At 41.9% G+C, this 21,769-nt stretch overlaps 1 protein-coding gene across 2 annotated transcripts in view; it reads right to left on the bottom strand.

Moving 5' to 3' along the window:
* Positions 1 to 147: 147 nt before the first annotated feature.
* Positions 148 to 21,769, bottom strand: part of EDC3 (enhancer of mRNA decapping 3) — a 62,941-nt gene continuing 41,319 nt past the window's right edge. For both annotated transcript variants that reach the window (XM_051982243.1, XM_051982242.1), the window contains exons 5-7: positions 8,506 to 8,659; positions 5,928 to 6,145; positions 148 to 3,420 (exon numbers count right to left, since the gene is read on the bottom strand). In XM_051982243.1, the coding sequence (XP_051838203.1) occupies positions 3,086 to 3,420; positions 5,928 to 6,145; positions 8,506 to 8,659 (707 nt within the window). In that variant the 3' untranslated portion in view covers positions 148 to 3,085. The remainder of the gene's footprint in view (positions 3,421 to 5,927; positions 6,146 to 8,505; positions 8,660 to 21,769) is intronic.

The following is a 21,769-nucleotide window of genomic DNA, read 5'->3' as shown; positions in this document are numbered from 1 at the left end:
GTTTGCTTTCTCATTCCCATCTGTGTCCAGAAAACCTGGGAAATGTCTGGTCAAGGTCAGAGGGGGCTCTGGCCGGCGGTCGGGGCTTCTGTGAAGCTCCTCCGGGGCCTGGCCCACAGCAGTACACCACACACAGCAGCCCCCAGACTCAGTCAATTCCGCTTTATTTTAGTGCTGGTTTTCTGTCATCCCCTGCCCCATCTCAACAGCTGCACTAGTGATAGTCTCAACAGTTTTACAAGGGTCTCCTCTCCCAGGAGCTCCACAGTGCGGGGCTAACGACACAGCCAGGGCCGGGTGGCAGAAGCGAGGGCCTTCGGCTGCCAGGGGAGAGGAAGAAAGGCCTCTGAAGAGCGACTATTTGTTTTTAATAGTCAAATTCCCTTGGGGCAAAAGGAGAAATCAAGGGCCACCTATCTTTGAACAAATTATGACAGGTGACAACCTAAGCAGGACTGAGGAGGAACAGGAAAGGATTATATTCCTCAAGCTGCCAAGGATGAAGTAAAAAATGCTAAGAAAACAAGGCTGTCCCCCCACCTCCACCTCCACCCCCAAGAAGCCATGCTGGTACTGTGGATCTCCACTTCAGCTTTCTGAGCACCAAGAGGAGGCCAGACCCCCCACTTTTCCTCAGGAGGAAGAGCAGGCAGTTAGGAGATGCTCCCCCATCCTTCTCAGACTCAACGCTTCCTTGCCTGGGTTCCTTCCCAACCCTTCCTTTATCTCACTGTCTGTTCTAGATGCTTCAAAGGGCTGCCCATCCTCAGACTTCAACACCATCCTAGAAAAATGCAAAAGAAACCCAGACTTTCACTTCTCACGCACAGACCAGTTAAAAGCACTTCCTGGGAGGGACTGTCGTCTCCTAAGGGGTCTGCATCAGTCCTGAAGCTTCTGTGCAGGCCCCCTTCTCCACACGGGATGAGAACAGGCCATGTGGAAGCTAGGTTTGCTATGCCATAAAGTAGGAGCTTAGGGCAGGGGGAGGAACTCTGGAACCCTGAGCAGGAAGGGAAGGGAGAGACCAGGCTGACAGTGCACAGTCCTGTCTCCATTAGTGCCGTTTGCCAGGGAGAGAGCCTCTCTCCCTGTCAGAGTATCGCTATCTCTTGGGTCTTCCAGGAAAGAGATAAGCATTTACTAAGGCCCCCACTCTGCCCATAGTATGGGCCAGGGACTGGAAAAACCAAAACCAAAACCAAGAGCCAGAGAGGCACGGCCTACCCTGAAGACCGAAAAGTGGAGTTTAGACCAAAACGACAACCGAATGTCTGGCTCTGTGACGTCTCACTCTCCTCCAAAGGCACCAAGGATCAAGCTCTTTGGGACTTCCCCCCAGATGCTGGGACGGGACACAAGGGGCTGGAAGAGCTCACAGGCTGCCATTAGAGGAGATTAAGACGGACCCGGTGCCTCAAGGCTCCCTCAGAAGCACGTGCCAAAGCTGGGAGAGCTCTTGCTAGAATATCCATGGAATCCTTGGTAAGCCCTGCCAGGCAAGAGGCCCCTGAAGATTTCCTCTAGTAGACCAATACTTCTTCCTTTGGCACCTCTGAGACAACTGGCAGGCCCTAAAGGGCCAGGGACACCGAGGGCATCCTCTCACACCAAGTATCGCAGTCTACCAGACAGCCAGGCCACTTGGCAAAGGTGAAAGTTGGGGCGGCTCCAGGCTGGCCCCGGAAGCCCCCCGACTTTTTGGGGCTCCCCCTTCTCCCAAATAAAACAGCTGCTGGCTTCATCCCAGGAGAGGACTTAGAGAGGCACGCGCTGAAGGGCGGGCAACTGGGAAATGGAGGGCGGAGAAACCCCCAATACTGGGATCAGGAACGGGGCTTTCACCAAAAGCCTCGACTGTCCTTAGGTCCCTCTGAACATACCTTCCTATACTGGAGTCAAGATGGGGACCTCGTCAGAGGCTCAGCCCCACATTTCTCACTAGGAAAGTCCCAATACTGAGCAAGAACTGGGCCCCTTCTCTGCCTGTGTAAAGTCCTCTGGGGGCTTGGAGGGGTGTGAAGGCCTCATCCACCCACCACCACAGCACTACAGCCACAGGGCGGGAGGAGAAGGGACCCCAGTGACATGGCAGCAGAGGACCAGCTCGCTTCAGCCTTTTGTCCCGGGGAACGATGATGGCACCGTCGACGGAACCCATGGGCACTTGGGGGCTAGAGGGGCTATGCTGGCAGGGCGGGCGCTGCGGCTCTACAGTGGAACGTTCCAAAGCTACTTGGGCTGAGAATCAAAGGGGTCAAACCAAATAGGAAACATGGGTCTGACAGGGACACATAACAGCCCCTTCCCCAAGAGGTGGCTTGGGAAGGGGAAAATGAAAGCTGGAGCCGATCCCTTAAGGAAAGAAAGTCTGCTGGGTGCCCGGGTCACATCAAGAGAAAATGAAAACGTTACAGCAAAAGAACAACAGAGGTGGGTGCCGGCCGCTGCTCCGGCAGACAGACAGGCAGGAGCTGGCCGGGCTCCTCCTGCACGCCCGCTTTCTGCATGGGCCGTGTGGCTCAGGATGAGGGAGGCAGAAAGAAAAATCAACTCTGGTCACCATCATGAGCATCCAAGCAACAGGAAATGAGACCGGTCCCCAACAAGGACAACTGGGTCCCAGCGTATCTGACATGATTAAGGGAGGGACCGCTTATTTAAAAAGAAGAAAGGGCTGGGGTGGGAAGGGGAGCAAAGGGAGAGTCTGAGGACAAAGAGGAAAGCCGAGAAAGGAAAGGGCCCCTGCTCCCCAAGGGGCCGTGGCTGTAAACCTCAAACCCAGTCCGACAGCTGCCTGTGTCTGTAAACAAAAACCCTCCACCGAGAGGCGAGCCAGCTGGCCAAAGGGGGTAGCCGGGCCCCCCAAGCTGCCCCTGCCCCTGCTCCCCTCAGCCGGAGGGACAGCCTGACAGAGGGGCTTCTCCCTTTCAAAGGGCAGTTACTTTTCAGTTTTAAATACGTTGTTTCTCACAGAAGAAACAAACCTCAAAGGAAACAAAAGAAACAAAACACAACAGACACTGTCCGTGGAGCTTCACATCCTTAAGGCGTTCTCTTAAGTCACGTGTCAGCCTCGGGGCCTCTACGTGGAGTGCAGCGGGATGACAAATTTGCAGCCAAAGGGCGAGCGGTAGTTGATGCCCACCTCCTGGAACACCTGCTGAGGGATGCCAATGTCGCACAGGTAAACGCGTCCCGCACGCTCACCGAGGGGCAGGGGCAGGCCTAGGGCCAGGGACCACTTGGCATCGATGCCCAGCTCAGCCTCACCCATGGGTGGGTCGATGCTGAGGACGGGTGCCCGGTTCTGATTGGCCCAGTCCACGGCCGCTTTGTACCAGGGCTGGTCGCGGAGGAAGGCGTTCTCGTGACAATCCAGGCAATTGATCACCAGGTCCACGGGGCTGGTGGGAAGATCTGCAAGTGAAAATGAGCGAGTCTCATTCTGGCTGCAAAGACCACCCTAAGCGGGGCCCTTGCCACCCCCTGCCTTCAGCCTTTCTTGTGCCAGCCTCTGTGTGTGCCCTCCCCAGCCAGAGGCTTCCTGGCTTGCCATCCCTACTTCCATCGTGAAGAACTGCATTCACCCAGAACGAGCAACAGCCCAGGGCTCTGCCTCTGGAAGGTAACCTTTACTTCCAGAAGGTCCCCCCCCTTCCCCACCCCCCCACAAAAGAGGCCTCTGCTAAGAGCAGCTGTGGGCCCCTGAGCCGGGCAGCACCGGGTCTTGGGTCTATAGGAGAGGGAGTGAGAGCTCAGCTCTGAGCTCTCGTAGAGTGCCGAGGATTAATGACATAATGTGATACGGGCAAGTATTAACTAAATGGGCCAGACCCTCTTTCTTTTTTTTTCTCAACAGTATTTTATATTTCCAAACACATGTAAAGATAGTTTTCAGCATTCATTTCTTTAAGACTTTATGCTCCAAATATTTTCTCCTTCCCTCTCTTACCTCCCCTTTCCCTGAGATGGCAAGCAAGCTGATAGAGATTATACATGTACCACCTTTTTAAACATATTTCCATATTTTAGATTTTACAATCTGAGGTCTTACAATCTCACCCTCCACCCCCACCTCACTAAACTAGACTTTGTTCTGCTGTAAAAGCTCTGTGTGAAGTGTAGACTTTAAGATGCTCTCTGAATGTGAGCTGGCATTCTGGGTACCACAATCCACGCTTTAAAAAGCTGGGCTCATTCTCCCCTCCAAGTCACCATTCTGAACACAAAAGGAGGCTGGATTCTCCCCCAGCACAGCTGTTCAGATTGAATCTCCACCCAGCAGGGCCCATGCCACCAACCAGGGGAATACACAGAGCGAGAGGTGGCTTGGCTAAGGGTACACTGTTACCACCTCCACCATCATCTTCATCACCAGCAGCATCACTGTCATTACATTTTTATAGTGTTTTGAGGTTTCCAAAGTTCTTCACAAACACCTAATTTTGTCATAACAATTTTGGGAAGAGGTGCTACCATCCTCCCCATTTTACAGATAAGAAAATGGTGGCAGACACAGAGGTAGGTCCCTGCCCGGGGCCACACATATGGTTGTGTCTGAGATCAGAGTTGATCTTTGTGGCTCTGTTCTTTGCCAAAGTTCCCAATTCTGTTCCTCTACCCAATATCTACTAGCAACCTAAACCAGACTGATAAAAGGGCTACAGGTTTAGAAAGCATTTTCTAAATCACATGGTGAAGCAGGTTATTGTTCCTTTTTTGCAATTGAGAAAACAGGCTCAAGGAGGCTCAGTGATGTTTTTAGCAAATGCTGGTGCTACAATTTAAACTCGGGTCCTAGATCTAGGACTTGAAAGAACCTCAGGAACACTCTTAATTGAGGATTTTTACCCATTTTTGTGTAGTGGACACTGCTGGCAGTGATTGGTGAAGCCTTCAGACCCTTTCTTAGAATAGTGTTTTTAAAGGCATAAAACAAAATACACAGGATTACACAAGAAATCAATTCTATTGAAATAAAGTTATCAAAATATTTTTTAGAAGTTCACAGTTCATGGACACCTAGACCAGACCCTTCAGATTCCAGAAGAGAGAGAGAAAACTGAGGCTGAGGAGTCAGCATTTATCAAATGCTTCAAGTCACCCAGAATACATATCAAAACAATAACTGAAGCCCAAGTCTCCTGACTGCAAGCTCCCTGCTCTCTGCTTTGCCTGCTAAAACCTCCTGGGAGGGGGTGTCTGTTCTCAGTTGCATTGCTCCAGGGAATGGGGCTCATGGAGACACCTTCCGAATGTCCTCAGCTTCCCAGATGTCAGGGATGTGCTGGTCTTGGGAGGAAGGCCAGCCTCCTTTGACGCATCCCTCATCTCAGGCCCTGCAGATGCTCTTCTCTATAGGGGCAAGCATTCTCTTGTTAGAACATGAGCCTGCCTTCCCACATGGGCTGAACTTCATACATCTCTGAACATCCAGGGTTGCTGAAGTACCTGTGGTTGTTGATGACAGTCCCTAAGTCAGCTCCTGATTTGCTGGGCAGAGGCTTCCCTTGGAGCCTCAGTTTCCTCCAGTGTAAAATGAAGGAGCTCACCAGTAACATGCTATAGTTGTATATATATGTGGGGGGGGGGGGGGGAGGGAGGGGAATGAGGGAGAAAAGGGCACATCTATATAGAAGTGGCCATCCTGCCTATGCTGCTTGCTTTCTAGTACCACTGTTCCTTTTGCTGCCACTAGATGGCAGAAATCGACTGCAGACGTCAGCTTCGAGGAGACTAAATACCCTGAAATTCCCTTTCTGGCAAAGGCTCATTCTCCTGGCTGGGAATGGCTCTTGCGAGGCCACACAGGGAACAAGAAGCAGAGCTGGGACCACGGGCCATCAATCTGCAGCAGAGTGACAGGAGAGGGGAGGGGAATGGGAACCTCACCCACTTCCGTGCTGCCCCACGATCTCACTCACCTTTGAGACTAGATACCTGCTGGCCCTGTGTCTTGCTAAAAAGGGACAGTTCATTGGTGATAGACTCTAACATCTTGACAAAGTTAGGCAGGAAGAGGATGACGTGGACATCGTGGTTGGCAAGGTGTCGCCCACAACTTATACCCTGAGCCCCCTTCACATGGGGACCACAAAGTAGGGCTACTGTGGGCCTTTGGTGGACATTCTTGGGATTCAACCTGCAAAGGAGGGAGAGTAACACATAAGTTCCTACTTTTTCAGACTAAGCCACCCAGCACGAGTCAAGCATCCTGAGAAATAACTGTCTCCCACCCCCTTCTCCTTAGGCTGCTCCTCCACATAGCGGCAGCTGGCCACGTTTATGCTACCAAACACCTCTAGACCAAAAGGCTACATGCCCATTCACCCCTGCCTCAATGCTGTGCCATCCAGACTAACACCTCATATAACCCAAGAATCCTCCATGATTTTCTAATTGTTTATGGTAGCAAATCCAAAGGCTCTGCCTTGCTTCCCATTTCCGGTCCCCACTTACTTCTTGGCCTCCCCCATCCTCGGCATAACAGGTCTCCAGCGAGGTCACCTCCTCATTATCCCTGCCCATGCCCCACTGAATCCTGACCTTGTTCTTGCCAAGCCTCTACCTAAGACCTGCCCTTTCGGCAAGGCCCTGCTCAAGCCCTGCCTTCTTCAGGAGCTCTTTCCAGCCATCATAATTGCTCTTTTGCAGTCAATGTCATTCCATTTAGCATTTGTTTCACGTGTATTTTCTCACTTCAATAAAAAGCATAACCTTGAGAGGGAGGAGGAGGCAACCTAGACATTTCTACAATTTACTTGAAAATTGAGAAGCGCTTAAGGCTGGGGTTATTCAGCAAATGCCTTTTTGGGCCTTTGGATCACAAAACATTCATATTGTCATGGGATCCCAGCCTTAAGAGCTGGAAGGAACCTCAAGAGACAATGCAGTCCAATCCCTTCATTTCCCAGATGAAGAGAAATGAAAGCCAAGGGGAGGAAGAGCCTGTCTGAGACCACCAAGTGTCAAAGCTGAGACTCCAGCCATGTTTTCTAGCTCCACATCCAATGCTTTCCCCAAGACCCAGCACCAGAAGAGTTTCCTAATCCAAACTAGACTAAAGCTAGCTCCTCAGCAGGCTGAGGGCAGTGGTTCTTGGGAGATGCAGGAATGAGGACGACAAAGACAGAGACCACAGCAGACACCAGTTAGAGACAAACAAGAAGGGGGCACCAGAGATGGGGGTAGATGGTGGGAGCGTCTCAGGAATAATGTGTTAGACTCTCCCCAGGAAGATGCTCTAGGTAAAGAGTTCTACATGAGTTCTAAGAAGATACTTAACCTCAAAACCTCTCCAAGGATGCTCTCCTTGTGGGACGGAGGGAGAAATTCATGGTTAGCAGGAGGACAGAAGTTTCTCGGATGGTCCTACCCCCTTTCTCAGGAGCTTACTGACCCCAGAGCATCACTAAAGGTTCAGGGGTGAACTGTTCCCAGGTGGCCTGACAGACCTGAAGCAGTGATTGTACCATATCAGGGTTGGCACATTTAGGCAGAGGAATTACTGGGCACAGCCATACACATTCTATGAGAAAGGGCTGCGAGACCTCAGTTTTTTGAGTCTTAATCTCTGAGGCCCCTTTAAGTGCTCTTCTAACTCTCGTGTCCTACACAATTACACTCAAAAGAGATCTTGAGTCACCCAGCCATCATTCTTTACTTCTTCAGGATGCTGATGCTTCTTTTGATTAAATCAAGCCTCAGTAGGTCCCTGATAATGGTGGGAAGATCTGGAAACACTAGGGGACACGAGTAAAGGAGACCTCCTGGGTCATCAAGGAAGGAAGGCTTCCAGGCCCATCTAGAGCCTGCCTTCAGTGAAAGAAGGTCTCTGAGTGAGGTCTTTCCAAGTGGCTCAGCAGGTGCCTTTTGGACTCTGAGGGAATGGAACCATTTTTATGTTAAGTCTCTGAGCTTATGGGCTTTCTCTGAGGAAGTGGGCATCCTTCTTCTCCTTCAAAGTCAGTGATGTCCTTCATGAATCCTCAGAATCGGTGTGTTGCTTATGACAGGACAAGGAAAAGAAAGCAGTTCATGGCCACCTGATATTATCTTTCACTTAGAACAGGGAGGGAGGAGGTACCCAAGCCTGGTGGGCATGATTTTAGGGAATCCTGAGTGACTAACTTGGGACAAGATCACAAACAGAACTTCACTATGTTTTAAAGAGAGACCTTGGGGTTGCAGATTTCAGTCATGAAAGCACAAATTGAAGGAATGAAAGCTGGGTCACGGAGAGGCAAGATGAGAACAGACGGGAGGAAGGGCCTTGGCAATACTGTAAAAGAAACATAACTTTGATCATGGAACACAAGGAGGAAACAAACTAATTCTCCAGCTGCAAAGTGGGTAGCTATTTATTCTAATCATTCAACGGGCTGCTATTAAGCAGGAGTGTCTCTCCTGTGTAAGGCACTAACATTAAAGATGCTGATCTGCATCCAAACCTCAAGGCCCAACCTTACCCTAGCCCCCCAGGTTCAACATCTAGTGACTCACCTGTTAGGTCCTCCCAGCAGTGTCAGGGCCATTTGGCTGGCACAAACTCCAGTCATCTCCAGCCTCCGTTCCAGTGTGAGACCATGCTTCTCGGCTACTGATAATAGTTTCTTGTGCAGCTCATAGGAGACACTCGGGACAACCAGCCCAGAGTCTGTGACTCAGAAAGAAAGTGGAGAGGAAGGAGAAAGAAATGAATAAGGACAAAGGGTCCAAAATAGGTCTTGAATATTCAGGTACAATCTTTTCTTCTGAACTTTGGAATAAGTTATGTTTTCATATTTTCTGAAAGCTCAAGAAACTAAAGTAGAATTGACTTTCATCTTTGGCTGTTAAAGTGAATATAATTGAGAATGATAATTTAGAGGTAAAAAATACATACTCCCCTTCCCTGATTAAGATCTCTTATAAAGTTGAGATATAGTTATAAATTATACACAGAGAGATAGCTTCTGAAAAATTATACCAAAGTGCTATGTAAATATACATGTGTGAAAGACTCTCTTTTTAACATTTACTCCAACTTATCATGGATATTTTTTCACTTTCATCATTTGTGCTCATTTCTATAGCACTTCAATAACAAGTGTGAACACATAAGTTTTAGACAAGCCTGCTTTAGAAAAGAAGTTCAGTCTACTTGTACCAAAAGAGGATGATGAGGAATAACAATACATATTTGCACAGTGACTGATGGTTTACAAGGTTTTTTCCTCACGGTAACTCTGTGTTGGTAAAAGTGCAACCAATCTCATATTATAGATAAGTGGAGACACAAGGACTCCAAGCCAAATAGTTTTCCACAATGCACAAACCAAAGACTAAAAAAACATAAGCTATTAGGAAGATATCAGTGAATGTGGAGGTCCACTTCATACTCAAATTCACTGCTGAGATTGTCAACTTCTCACAATTAACAACTTCTAGGGTTACATGTCTGATAGTCAGAAGTAGAGAGACTTTTCTACTGAGAAATTAAGCTGTCTACCTTATCAGTGTTATTTTTCTAAACACTGGTCCTTCTCCATTTTTGAGGCCTCCTTTTCCAGAAACCTTATCTTAAATTGTTAAAAGGGGACAGCTAGATGGTCTAGTAGAAAGAGAACCATACCTGAAGTCAGGAAACCTGAATTCAAATCTGGCCTCAGACACTTAACCCTTCCTAGCTGTGTGACCCTGGGCAAGTCACTTAACCCCAATTGCCATATTTAAATATCCCATTCCTTTGCCACTTAATGGCAATGCTAGATCATTTGTTCATCTTTCTCTCATTCTTCCATTTTCTACTCTATGAATTTTCTTTTCCTAATAAGAAACTGAGCTAGAAGAAAATTTTTCAAATAGTTTTTCAAGTTTGCTTCTTCTAAGGTAGTGCAGATTAGATTCAGAATTTAACATAGCTCTTCAAAAAAAAAAAAATATATATATATGATATATGATACCCACAACCTTCCAGGAGAGAAGGGTGGGGAGAAGGGTACTCCATACACACAAATACATAAGAGTAAAATATAATAAATCTATAAGACTTTAAAACGATGAATGATGAGGGTGAAAAAAATTTCCAGCCATGGGAATTAGAAAAGACTTCATGAAGGAGAACTGGCCTTTAAAGGATGAGTATATAAAAACAACTGGACATGGTCAAGATGATAATTATTTGATTTTATTATACATATTTGCTACAAAGATTTTCTTTCTTTCAAAGACAGGAAAAGGCTGTAGGAGACAATGTGAAGAGGAAAAAGAATTAATTTTAAAAAGCTCTCTCAAGTCTTTGCTAGTCTGTCCCACCTCCACTCCTAATTAATATCTTCCATCTCAGATTATGTCTCATTTACACTACTATCTTGTGTGTAGTGTGTACTTAGATATCTGCATTTTGTGTTCCTTACTTGAATGAGTTTCTTGAGAGCAAGGACGACATCTTTGCCTTTCTACTTATTCCCAGAATTTGATACATAGTAAGCATTTAAATATTATCTTATATGATCCTCACAATAACTCTGAGAAGCAGGTATTATTATTATCTCTGTTTTACAGAGGAGGAAACTAAGACCCAAAGAAGTTAAATGACTTGCCCACAATTACACAACTAGGATGTGTCTGAGGCAGAATTTGAATCTGTCTTCCTGATTTTAGGGGCATAATTGGAAAGTAAAAAGTCAACAGGGAGATTTGAGATTGAGAGGTGAACAAATGAATACTTTAAATAAAGCCATGGAACTGAAACAATGTGGGGGAAGGGAAAGTAAATCATCACTTCCTAGATGGCTGGAATATAGAATAAAAGGGAAGAATAATGAGAGAGATGATAGGAAATTTAATATTCCTTTACTTCCTTTTATTTTGAACCATCAAAAAAATTGAAGACCCAGACTTTCCAAGATACCAAAGGTAAGAATGATAACATTAAAAGTATATGGTCTGAATTCTAGATGTGTCATATAGTAGTTTCCAATTACTAGAACTGGATCCTGAGCGATCAAGAGAAGAAAGAAATTAGCAGATGTATGTCAGGTTCTGTAAGTAACTTTAATTGCTTGGTCATCTGAAGTCCTCTATATCCTATTAGAGGCCAATACCACTTTAAAAATATTAGAGCATGCCTGGTGGTCAGCAGAGTTAACAGTCAAAATAATCAATACAATATAGACTGATAAAAGCAAGAGGGACTTCACTGGATGTAGGATCACATTGATATGGCATTCATTTGCAAATGAAACTAGAAGGACAACAACAAACATGAAATCGACCAGATCAACAGGAATTTTTATGGGGAGCTATTCTCATCAATGGTGACAAGGGAACCTCCATAGTTAGACATCACTTATTTATCAGTTGCATTAGCCCTTATGATGAAGGTGGCAAAAGAAGCTAGACATAAACAGATAGAGAGAAATCTAAGCTCAAAGCAACATGATTTACAAAATTAAATTTTTTTATATAGCTGTCATTTAGATAGATATAGATATCATTTAGATTTTAGATTTTAGCCCCCAACTTCTAAACTGAACCTTCCTTTATAACAAAAGAAAATAATCACTACAGTGAATATGTCTAACAATATATGCAATATTCTGTCTTTACAGTCCCTGATTTCTCTTGAGAGAGGCATTTCATTCTCTCTTTGTTAAATTATTCTAAGTTCAACCTACTTTTTAGGGATTTTTTCCATTTAAATTGTTTTGGATGTTGTGTATGAATACTTAATTGTTGTTCTGATTCGATTTCTCTCACAGCATTTTTTCTAGAAATCTTCTCATGCTTCTCTGAATTCCACATATTCCCTAATACTTATTTATGTCATGTTCCAGGCAATCAACATTCATCTTGTTTCCAATTATTTGCTACTGTTTGCATTAGTAGAACTTTGTTTCTGTCTTTAATCTCCTTAAGAGAAAAATACATGCCCAACAGAAGCAGCACTGGTTTCTTTTCTTGCATATTTACAAATTGTTTACAAAGTAGTGGACTAACCAAAAGTGTATTAATGTAGATGTTAAGACTTCCCAGGAATCAATTTTCAAGAAATCTCAAAGAGAAGCAGATTCAAAAAGAATCTGAAAAAAAAAAATCACAGATGGTACTATTACCCCCAAAAAGCAGACTGAGACAATCAAACAAATCATCTCTCTACTCTCATCTGGATAAAATTCTCTTAAAGATAGTCTGTAAATATGACACATTCTTGATGAAAACACAATTTTCTACAGCATACCACATCTTTAATGAAAGACGTAAACAGGAGAACAGCTCACCATCTCTGTATCTCATTTGCCGATTACAAAGAAGCAACTGAGGCTATAAAACAAAATAAAATGCAAGGCTCTGCTAGAATAAGTCACCTCCTAGCATACATCATCATACGCTATTTTATGACAAACCTACAGAGAAAACCTTGTTCAGTGGCTCAATCTTGACATCCAGCAATGATCATCAGAAATCTTCAACAATATAACAAAGATGCCCTGCCCCAAGTTTGTATAGAAGAAGGAGTCTCTATTTAGAGAGAGGTGGTACAGGTGGTCTTATTAGTAGAAGTCATTTTGCTGACTATATTGGGTGTGGGAACAGTAGGACATCCCAATGAAATTGGAAATTCAAAAGAAATGCACAAAAGAAACAAATGAATGAGAACACATATTATGCAAATTATGTAAATGAGTTGAACAGACAACCTATTGGCAATCTGTCAATAAAGATATATTTTTGGGTCCACAACTGAATAGGAAGTTGTATCATATTAGGAAAACTATACATAACTTTCTGTAATTTTAAGTAACTGAATTTTTAACACCAATATTAATTCCTGTGATATAATATGACTGCAACAATAGAATACTGTGGGTGCAGAAATGTTACAAAGGTGATGCAAAAAGCAATGAAAGCATGGCTACCATCTCTGAGGCATCTAAGAGAACCAAATGCATCTTTTCACCAGGAGCAATGTGTGTGTGCAAAAGGGCACAAAGGAAGACGTTGCCAAGGACAACTGTGATTATGCGAGACTGAAAAGCTTCTGCACCAACAAAATTAAAATAGCTAAAATTGGAATGAAACAATTAACTAGCAGAATTCTTTGCAATAATTTTGTCTGATAAAGATCTGATTCATTCTCTCTCTCTCTCTCACACACACACACACACACACACACAAAACCTCTCATACATACATTTATAAAAAATGACAGTCATTCCCTAAAAGATAAATGAGCAGAGGAAATAAATAGATTGTCCTCAAAGGAAGAAATTCGATATCAATAGGTATATAAAATGCTCCAAATAATAATTAAACATAAATTAAAATAACTCTGAGGTTTTACTTCATACTTATCAGATTGGCAAAGATAATAAAAAAGGAAAATGAGAATTGTTAAAAGAGCTGGGGGAAGAAAAACAAACTGGTACATTGTTGGTGGAGCTATGATTGGTCCAGCCATTATGGAAAGCAAGCTAAAACTACATCCCAAAAGTTAGTAAACTATCATATCACTTTGACCTAGTGATATCATTAGTAGGCAATACTCCAAAGAGATTAAAAAAAAAAAAAAAAAGGAATACATCTCCACATACACATAACCATTTTTTTTGGTAGTACTGAAGAACTGGAAACAAAGGGGGATATCCATCAATTAGAAAATAGCTGAACAAATGATGGTATGTAACAGACTATGTGGGAAATGCCAAAGAAAATGGACTTCAAAGAAAGTTAAAAAAAATTTGGATTAACTCCTGTAGAATGAAATGAGCAGAACCAGGAGAACAATTTATATGGTAAAAACAAAAATGTAAGAAAAAACAACTTTGAAATAACAATAACGAAAATTGATACAGCATTTTGAGGTTAATAAAGCAATTCAGAACAATATTGGGAAATAGGTAACATTATTATTACCATTTTACAAATGAGGAAACTGATGCAGAAAGAGGTTAAGTGGCTTACCCTAGTCACTCAGCTAGTAAAACCCTGAAACTCAGTTCCTCCTTGACTCCAAGTTCAGCACTTTATTGACTACAGTCAGTTGCTGCCCCCAATCTTCAAGGACAGCTACTGAATTCCTCACTTCAGAGGGCTAACAATGAAGCTACCTCCCAACAGAAAAGTGATGGATTTAAGAGGCAGAACAAGACACATTTTTAGGCATAGCTAAGGCATGAATGTTTATTTGTTTACAAGGACTGTTTTTCTTTTATTCAGTGGATAAGAATATTTGAGGAGAGAAGGAAACCAAGTCATAATGTTACCTAAAAAGAGGAGGGAGTGAAAATTTTTTTTAAAGTCATAAAATATCTTTTTTGTTATTGTTGAGACAATCAGGGTTAAGTAACATGAAACATCTTTTTTTTTTTTTTTAAATTATTGAAGGGAGCAGCTAAGTGGCACAGTAGATAGAGCACCCTGAAGTCAGGAGGACTTGAGTTCAAATCTGATCTCAGACCACTTAACACTTCCTAACTGTGTGATCCTGATCAAGTTACTTAATCCCAACTGCCTCAGCAAAAAAAAAAAAAAATTACTGAAGAGAAGTTCAGAAGGAATCAGACAAGACAGCTTTCAGCTTTGAGAATAATATATATTTAATTTATTATACTTTTATTTTTAAAAAAAGCTATATGCAGTAGGACATCCAGAGCTTCACATATATCTTCTTTTCTATTCTATTATGTAAATGGAAATGTTTGGATTTGATGTGGAGTTAAATTCAAAATAAAATAAAGCTAAAAAAACTGATAAGATATCATCATATATATATATGACTAGAAAAGGAGAAGACCCAACATAGCATTCTTTCTGTTGTTGTTTGCTTGCATTTTGTTTTCTTTTTCAATCTGATTTTTCTTGTGTAGCAAGATAACTATATAAATAATATGCATACATATCTTGATGTGTTTTGGACTACTTGCTATCTAGGAGAGGGAGTGAGGAGATGGAGGGGATAATTTGGAACAGAAGATTTTGTAAGAGTCAATGTTGAAAAATTACCCATGGATGTGTTTTGTAAATAAAAAACTAATAAAAAAAAAAAAAAAAAAAGGTGATCTAGTCATATGATAGTGCAAATGAGAAAGAACACATGGACAGTTTGAATAGAACAGAGTTCTTAAATTTTTTCCACTCAGAACCCCTTTTTTACCGAAGAAATTTTTATATGACCTCAGGTATATCAGTATATAAAATAGGTATACAAATCAAATATTTACCGATAATAAATCATAATTTTGTGACTACCAGATTCGGTTACATGATCCCATGGGGGTAGCGACAGTGTAAGAAGCTTTGGAATAGAGCACTGTTATAGACCGAATATTGGATGAAACAAAGAATGTCTTCAATCTATTAGGTAGCTCCTCCATGGAAGATTGACACAAAAACCTACACACAAAACACACAAAATATAGGACAAACGGGAGGTAAAAGTATGACCTCTTTTCCATTGCCTTCATACATACACTTATAAAAAACACAGCCACTCCCGAATAGGAAATAAATAGGTTGTCCTCAAAGCAAGAAATTCAAAATATCAATAGGCATATAAAAGTGCTCCAAATAATAATTAGAGAGACACAAATTTAAACAATTCTGAGGTTTTACCTATCAGACTGATTCCTCCGTGGAAAATTCACACAAAGACCTGCACACAAAACACAGAAGATGTAGGACTAAACAGGAGGTGAAAGTATTACCCTTTTCCATTGCTTTCCTCCTTATCTACTGGTACTCTAACAAAGGGTAGAATACACAGTGTATGGTCCATAAATATCTGGGAACTGATTCATAAAGGGGGCTCTTTTTGGAGGTATTCCTGCTCAGAGTGAACTTTAGCATACAATTTTCTTCGCTCCTCAATATTTACTGGACAGCCATGGTGTGCAAAGTGATAGGGAAAATCTTCAATTTCAACTGACAATGGGATAGAAAAAGACAACTCTGAGAAGACCTAGATTATAATTTTCACCTTTAATTTCCAGGACAGCCAAATATTTTAGCCTCTCTGCTGAAGCTGCCATAAAGGCAGGTGTAGCCTTGCATGTTAACAGCTGATTAAAATCATCTTTTTATAGCAGGCCCTATATGTGCACACATGTAACACATTATCAGGACTAATTAGTAACTGTTGAATGGTGTGTGAAAAAGCTGAATGAATGCTTCCAGTCACAAGGCGACCTCTAAACCTGCCAGACAAGTCACGCACCTGCTGGTCTCTTCCTGGGAAGTCACGCAAGGTTCAGCTTTCACTCTGTTCCATTCATTTTTTCCCTCTTTTAGTGGGAAGTAGGTGGGGGTCCAAGTTCTCTGACTGGGGCAGTCTAGATTTCCACAGCTCTGGAATTTGCATCATCCCCCTAAGACTTCCTGCCCCTTCTGCTGGCCAAAACTCAAGTGCTCTTTTCACTCCCAAAGATCTCAAAGAGGAAGAATTCAAGGCTGATCCTTACACTTGCTGTTAGGTGTACTTGGTATGTCACAGCTCCTTCCTCTAACCCAGGGAAGAAGATGGTACTGCTCATTGTGGGATCCTACAGATTCAAGTTGCACACTTGTCACCAATTCATTCTTCTGTGTTTGCTTAAAAGGGTCCTAATTTCAACGAACTCAGGGAGGGGGTGCTAACACACAGGGCATGTTTTCATAGCCTAGAGAAAGATAAGACAAATACCCCCCCCACAGTCTCATAGCATGCAAACTCCAGGCCCATACTGACCTAACCCTAAGTGTTCTATGCCAGGAATGTAGCAAAATGCTTCTCTTCCAATCCCACACGCAAGGCCCAACCAGTCAGACGGGCTTATCCCAATCAGGCCAAGGGAGTGAGATCTACTCCAACAGTGCCAGCAATCAAGGCCTAAGAGGTACAACTTACCAACAATAATGGCACCAAAACAAAAAAGAGCTTAAGACTAACCAAGCCTAATTATGTTGGGGCTGGAATTCCAGTGGATCTTCACTTTATTGTCTGGAAATCAGAGTAGATCCCATGCCTTTTGTTAATATTAACACATATTTTGCCGCTGCCTGAGAAACAAAGGCAACAGTTACAATCATTTCAGACTTGCACAGCATTTTTGGAGATCTGATTAACCGCAGATATCACAAACATTTCCTAAAAGCTCTTCAGCACGAATAGAATTTATAAATAAATGTGCAGGTCATTCCCATAATGTGAATCAAGGATCTTATTGATTCATGACAAACCATCACCTCTGCCACTACACGTGCCCAAACATCATTTCCTGCCACATACAATTCTTCATGAAACTTTTCTCACGCCTTTTCCTCCATCCCAGAAGGAGCCTGCACCTTCTCACACTCTTCTATTTTACATCCTCACTCTTCAGCTTCTTCTCCTGCTCCTTTGGAACACGAGTGACTACAATGTCCTCTTCATCCTACCCAGTATCATTCATCAAGCTGCCCACCACAAAGTGCCTGCTCAGACTCCACCACTACCAAGTCAGCTCAGCCCACTCTCCCCATAGTACAGTAACAGAAGGAGGGTCAGTCCTAAGTTGCATTTGAGGATATTTAACTCCAAAAAACCACAAAAGGACATGGCTGGAATGCCAAGGGTTCTGTAGACAACATATCAAAGCCCTAGAGTTTTTCTATTCTGCAATGAGATTAAGAGACGGCATACCAACAACCAACCTAGCTGAAGCTGTAGCTCCCTGACGGACAGATAGGAGGCAGCATGTGCCAGGCCAGTCTAACCACCAACTTGATCATTATCTCCCCTCAGATCCGAAGGAGAACAGCCTAGGAACCTGAGCCCAAGACTGGGAGTAGCATTTCTTCTGGCCAGCTCCCTTACCCATCATGCTGGGAGGCAACCTTATGAACATGTAGCCTGGCAATAGCCACAGCTCCTGAAGAGCCAGAAAGGAAAGTTCTTGCCACCAAATTCCTCTGCACTGTCAAATAGGTTCAACATTAGGAAATGATATGATCTTATCATGGAATATTTGCTTTGCTACTACACCATAAGGGTCATTGGCCCTCATCTGATATAGCTGAAAAGCTTCCAGATGTGTTGCCTCCTCCATTAGAATGGCAGCAGGAATTATTTTGCTATTTGCATCCCCCAGTGCTTGGTACATAGTAACCAATTAATAAATGTTTTTTTCATTCACTCATTCAACAATGGAATTAACAAAGATGAAGTATTGAAAGTATAGCTATGACATTCTCCTTTCTGTAATTATATTAACTAAACTAAACCTCTACTAAATTCAGAGAGTTCTACTTAAACAGGTAGTGTGCTACAGATAGGATTGAGGTACATTATGGAGGCTTGAATGTGAGACAGAAAAGTCTCAAAATGGTAAAAAGGATGGATTGGAAAGAAAATTATCAAGGAAGAAAAAGCAGCTAATACAATACTGAAATTACTCAGAAGTAAAGTAATCAGGGTCAGATATAAAGAGGAAAAAAGAATAAAGAACCATGATGACTTTTGAAGGAAGAAACAGAAAAGGATTTGGTAAGCCAATTATATAAGATAAATGAAAAGTATTAAAGGTTTTAAGACTGTAAGCCGGAGGCACAGGAGCAGTATCATGACCAGGAAGTATATCCTAAGCATAGTTACTACTAATTGGAACCATTGAGAAAAAAAGAGTAGTTGAGGAGGAGAAGTATTTAGGGCTGTTAAGGAAAACTAAGATGACAATGAGGCTCAATTGAGTTTAGTGATAGACAACAATTAAATCAAATTCCTTTTCTATTCTCTCTGGCTAGTTCCTGCACTTCTGCATTGCCTAGTTACATACATCACCACTCATCTTGACCTATGTCCTGTCACTGGACTCTGATGACTGGAGGACAGAGTGAGCTGGTGACTTTGTCCAGCTCTGCCTCAACTTAAATCCAATTCACTTGCTAGGCAAGACCTCACCCTCCTAATATCATTGGTCCTCTTTGAGAAAGAAGGACAAACACAAAACTGAAGAGGGTCACGAATTACTGGAGCAGTTATCATCAGCAGAAACCATTCCTCCCCTTTATTAAGGAACATTCATAGAATGCGAGACACCAGACATCTTACATTTTAGGACTGACTTACTGAATGGAAAATATATCAATAATTTTGTCAACAACATCACAAAGACTTTTTTAGTTAAAAATTATGGAAAAAATGTAGAAAGAATGCAATTACTGGAACTAGACTCTAAACCAAGATACTTGCTTTAATAGCTCTCCTTTTATCCAAAAAATGTAATGAAATTTAATGATGTAGTCAGGACTTTCAGCTTTCTGTATTTTAAAAATATTTATTTCTTCAAGGTAATCAGGGCTTAGTGATTTGCCTAAGGTCACACAGCAAGTAAGTGTCAAATGTCTGATACCGGATTTGAAATCAGGTCCTCCTGACTACAGGGGTGATACTCTATCCACTGTACCACCTACCTGTCCCTTTTTTGGGTTATGAAAATGATGTATTCATTCCACTAAACATAATTAACTATATGTCCTTAGAAATAAACTCTTTGATATATAAGTATACAAAAAATCCATCATAAAATGATTTTTAAAAATTGCTTTGCTTTCCATTTAATAAATGAATAAAATTTGTGGGGGGGAAATTGCTGAATGTGTAAAAAGTCCTGACCTGAATTTCAAATGCACATTTTTATTATATAATCAAGGTATTTAAAAGCTCCAGGAATTTACCATTATTTTATTCTGTACATGCAGCCCACTCACCTGCTTTTTTCAAACATGGAATAGAAATTTAAAAAAATAATTTTCGTGACAGTAGCAGTCAAACTGATACAGGAAGTTATAAGTACTAGGAAGCAAGGACAGGCACTATGTGAAGAAAAAGAATCCAGAGCTCAGTTTTATAGGAAGAAGGGTCAAACTCCAAACTACAAAGCCAGAGACTGTACTAAAGCATGGGGAAACCCTGTTTTTTTCTTTTTATTCTAAAGAGCCCTCTCTAGTATCGGGGCCACCTTGCAAACTTAAGTGTAGCCCAATTTTACCTACAGGGAAAAGAAGGCCAGGGAGGTCAAAGTGAGGAGGCCAAACTTGAATGAAGACAGGAAACAGCAAGAAGACAAGAAGAAGACAGAGCAACCCACTTTTTCATGTCCTCTTCCCCCAACCCCCACCTATTAAACATTTCAGAGGCTCCCTTGGTCCCTGACTTTATAATCCTTTATCTTTCTGTCCCCTAGCCTGGGAATGATGATTCAAGTAGTTAAAGTAAGCAATAGGGAGCAAGAAAAAAAAAAAAGAAGCACTGATAGAATTCATAAGTACAAAATTAAAGGGCTTAGTTCAATCTGTCATCTACTTTTCCTGGTTTGTTGATTTTTATATTCTCTAAATAGGATAAGTATTCAGCAATAAGCAGTGCTTTATCTTCTAGAATTCAGTCAAGATAATCCATGTTCTAGAAGAGCGCCTCTGTTTCCATATTTTCATCTGTTGAGGCTCTAAAAGTAACAGAATCTGAAGAAGATTTTGTTAATGAAGTTGAAGAAGAATCTTCAGATGGTATTTGTTAGTCAGGAGCAAGATTTTTCCAACATGAACAAGTGACTGAGCGTTTCTTCTAAATACTCTGAGAGCTGTTGTGGCTGTCTCAGCTTCAAAATCCATATCTATCAATTTGATTGTCCTTCTTTCTTACTTTCATTCTGTTCTTTGTATTTAAAAATACTCTTCAATGAGCCCTCTTCCCCTTTTATTTTGCTATCCTATTCTGCCCATGTCCCCACTATTTTAAAGAAAGCAAAACAAACCCTAACATTGGCTGTGTCCAAAAATGTGTGTCTCACTGTGCATCACTTCTCTGTTAATTGATGGTGATCAGCTTGCACTGTCCTCAGGCCTCTTTGGTTGGTCACTGAACTGATAGTTCTTCCTCAAGTATTTCAAAATTGGTTTTCTTTACAACTTTAATAGTTATTTCTTTTTCTAGTGTTTGATACTGCTGCATCTCCTTCAACCTCTCTCCCTCACAAGACTGTATCCAGAAGACTACTCTTCTGCTGGTCAGATGTACAAGATGATCTACCAACAAGAAGTTGTCCATAAAGGCAAACTTTCAAAATTGGCGGCATTAAAATTTACAAGAATTTTCATGCAAGAGAAGGGTGTGGATTAACACAGGTGTTCTGGCCAAACCCTGAATTTTGTTCATCTAATCTCCCTGACTTCCAAGTCTCAAACAATTGTGTTTTCCCATCTTCCCCCAAATAATGTAATTGATAAAGAATAACAGACAATCTATTTCTTCCAGAAGCAATACTTTAGTCATGCCTGTGGGAGGAGAATCAATTCAAAAGAAAAAGTGACATACTTCTTGAAATGGTACCTTAAAAGATATTAGGCAAAAAAGTGATTGTCCTGAGGCTTAAAAAAATGATCTGGATTCTGAAAAATCCCACTGTATTAGCAAATCGTTTTTCTGAATGAGAAGAATCTAACTGAGAAGCATGTAATAAGTTCTTACCGAATAAAACCTTTCTGACAAAAAAGTAAAATTCTTCAATAGTCATTTTCAAGCTAAAAGGTTTTCTTCTAAAATTTCTTCTAAAAATGACCCTGTGCAAATATATATATATATATATATATATATATATAAATACAAGAAAAGAAAAAAGAAGGTTTTAAAGGCACTACTAAGTCTCTGAATACCTGTTCTAGAAATAAAGTACCTACTGGTCTTAAATATAACTAAAGGGCTGCTTGGGAAAGTTCACTCTAGATCTTGCTAGGAGACTAGAGCAGAAAGGTAAGAATAGGGAAGGAA

Source organism: Antechinus flavipes, chromosome 2 (assembly GCF_016432865.1).
Source record: "Antechinus flavipes isolate AdamAnt ecotype Samford, QLD, Australia chromosome 2, AdamAnt_v2, whole genome shotgun sequence".
NCBI lineage: Eukaryota > Metazoa > Chordata > Mammalia > Dasyuromorphia > Dasyuridae > Antechinus > Antechinus flavipes.
The sequence above is the reverse complement of the archived record's forward strand: the minus strand, read 5'-3'. Positions and strand labels throughout refer to the sequence as shown.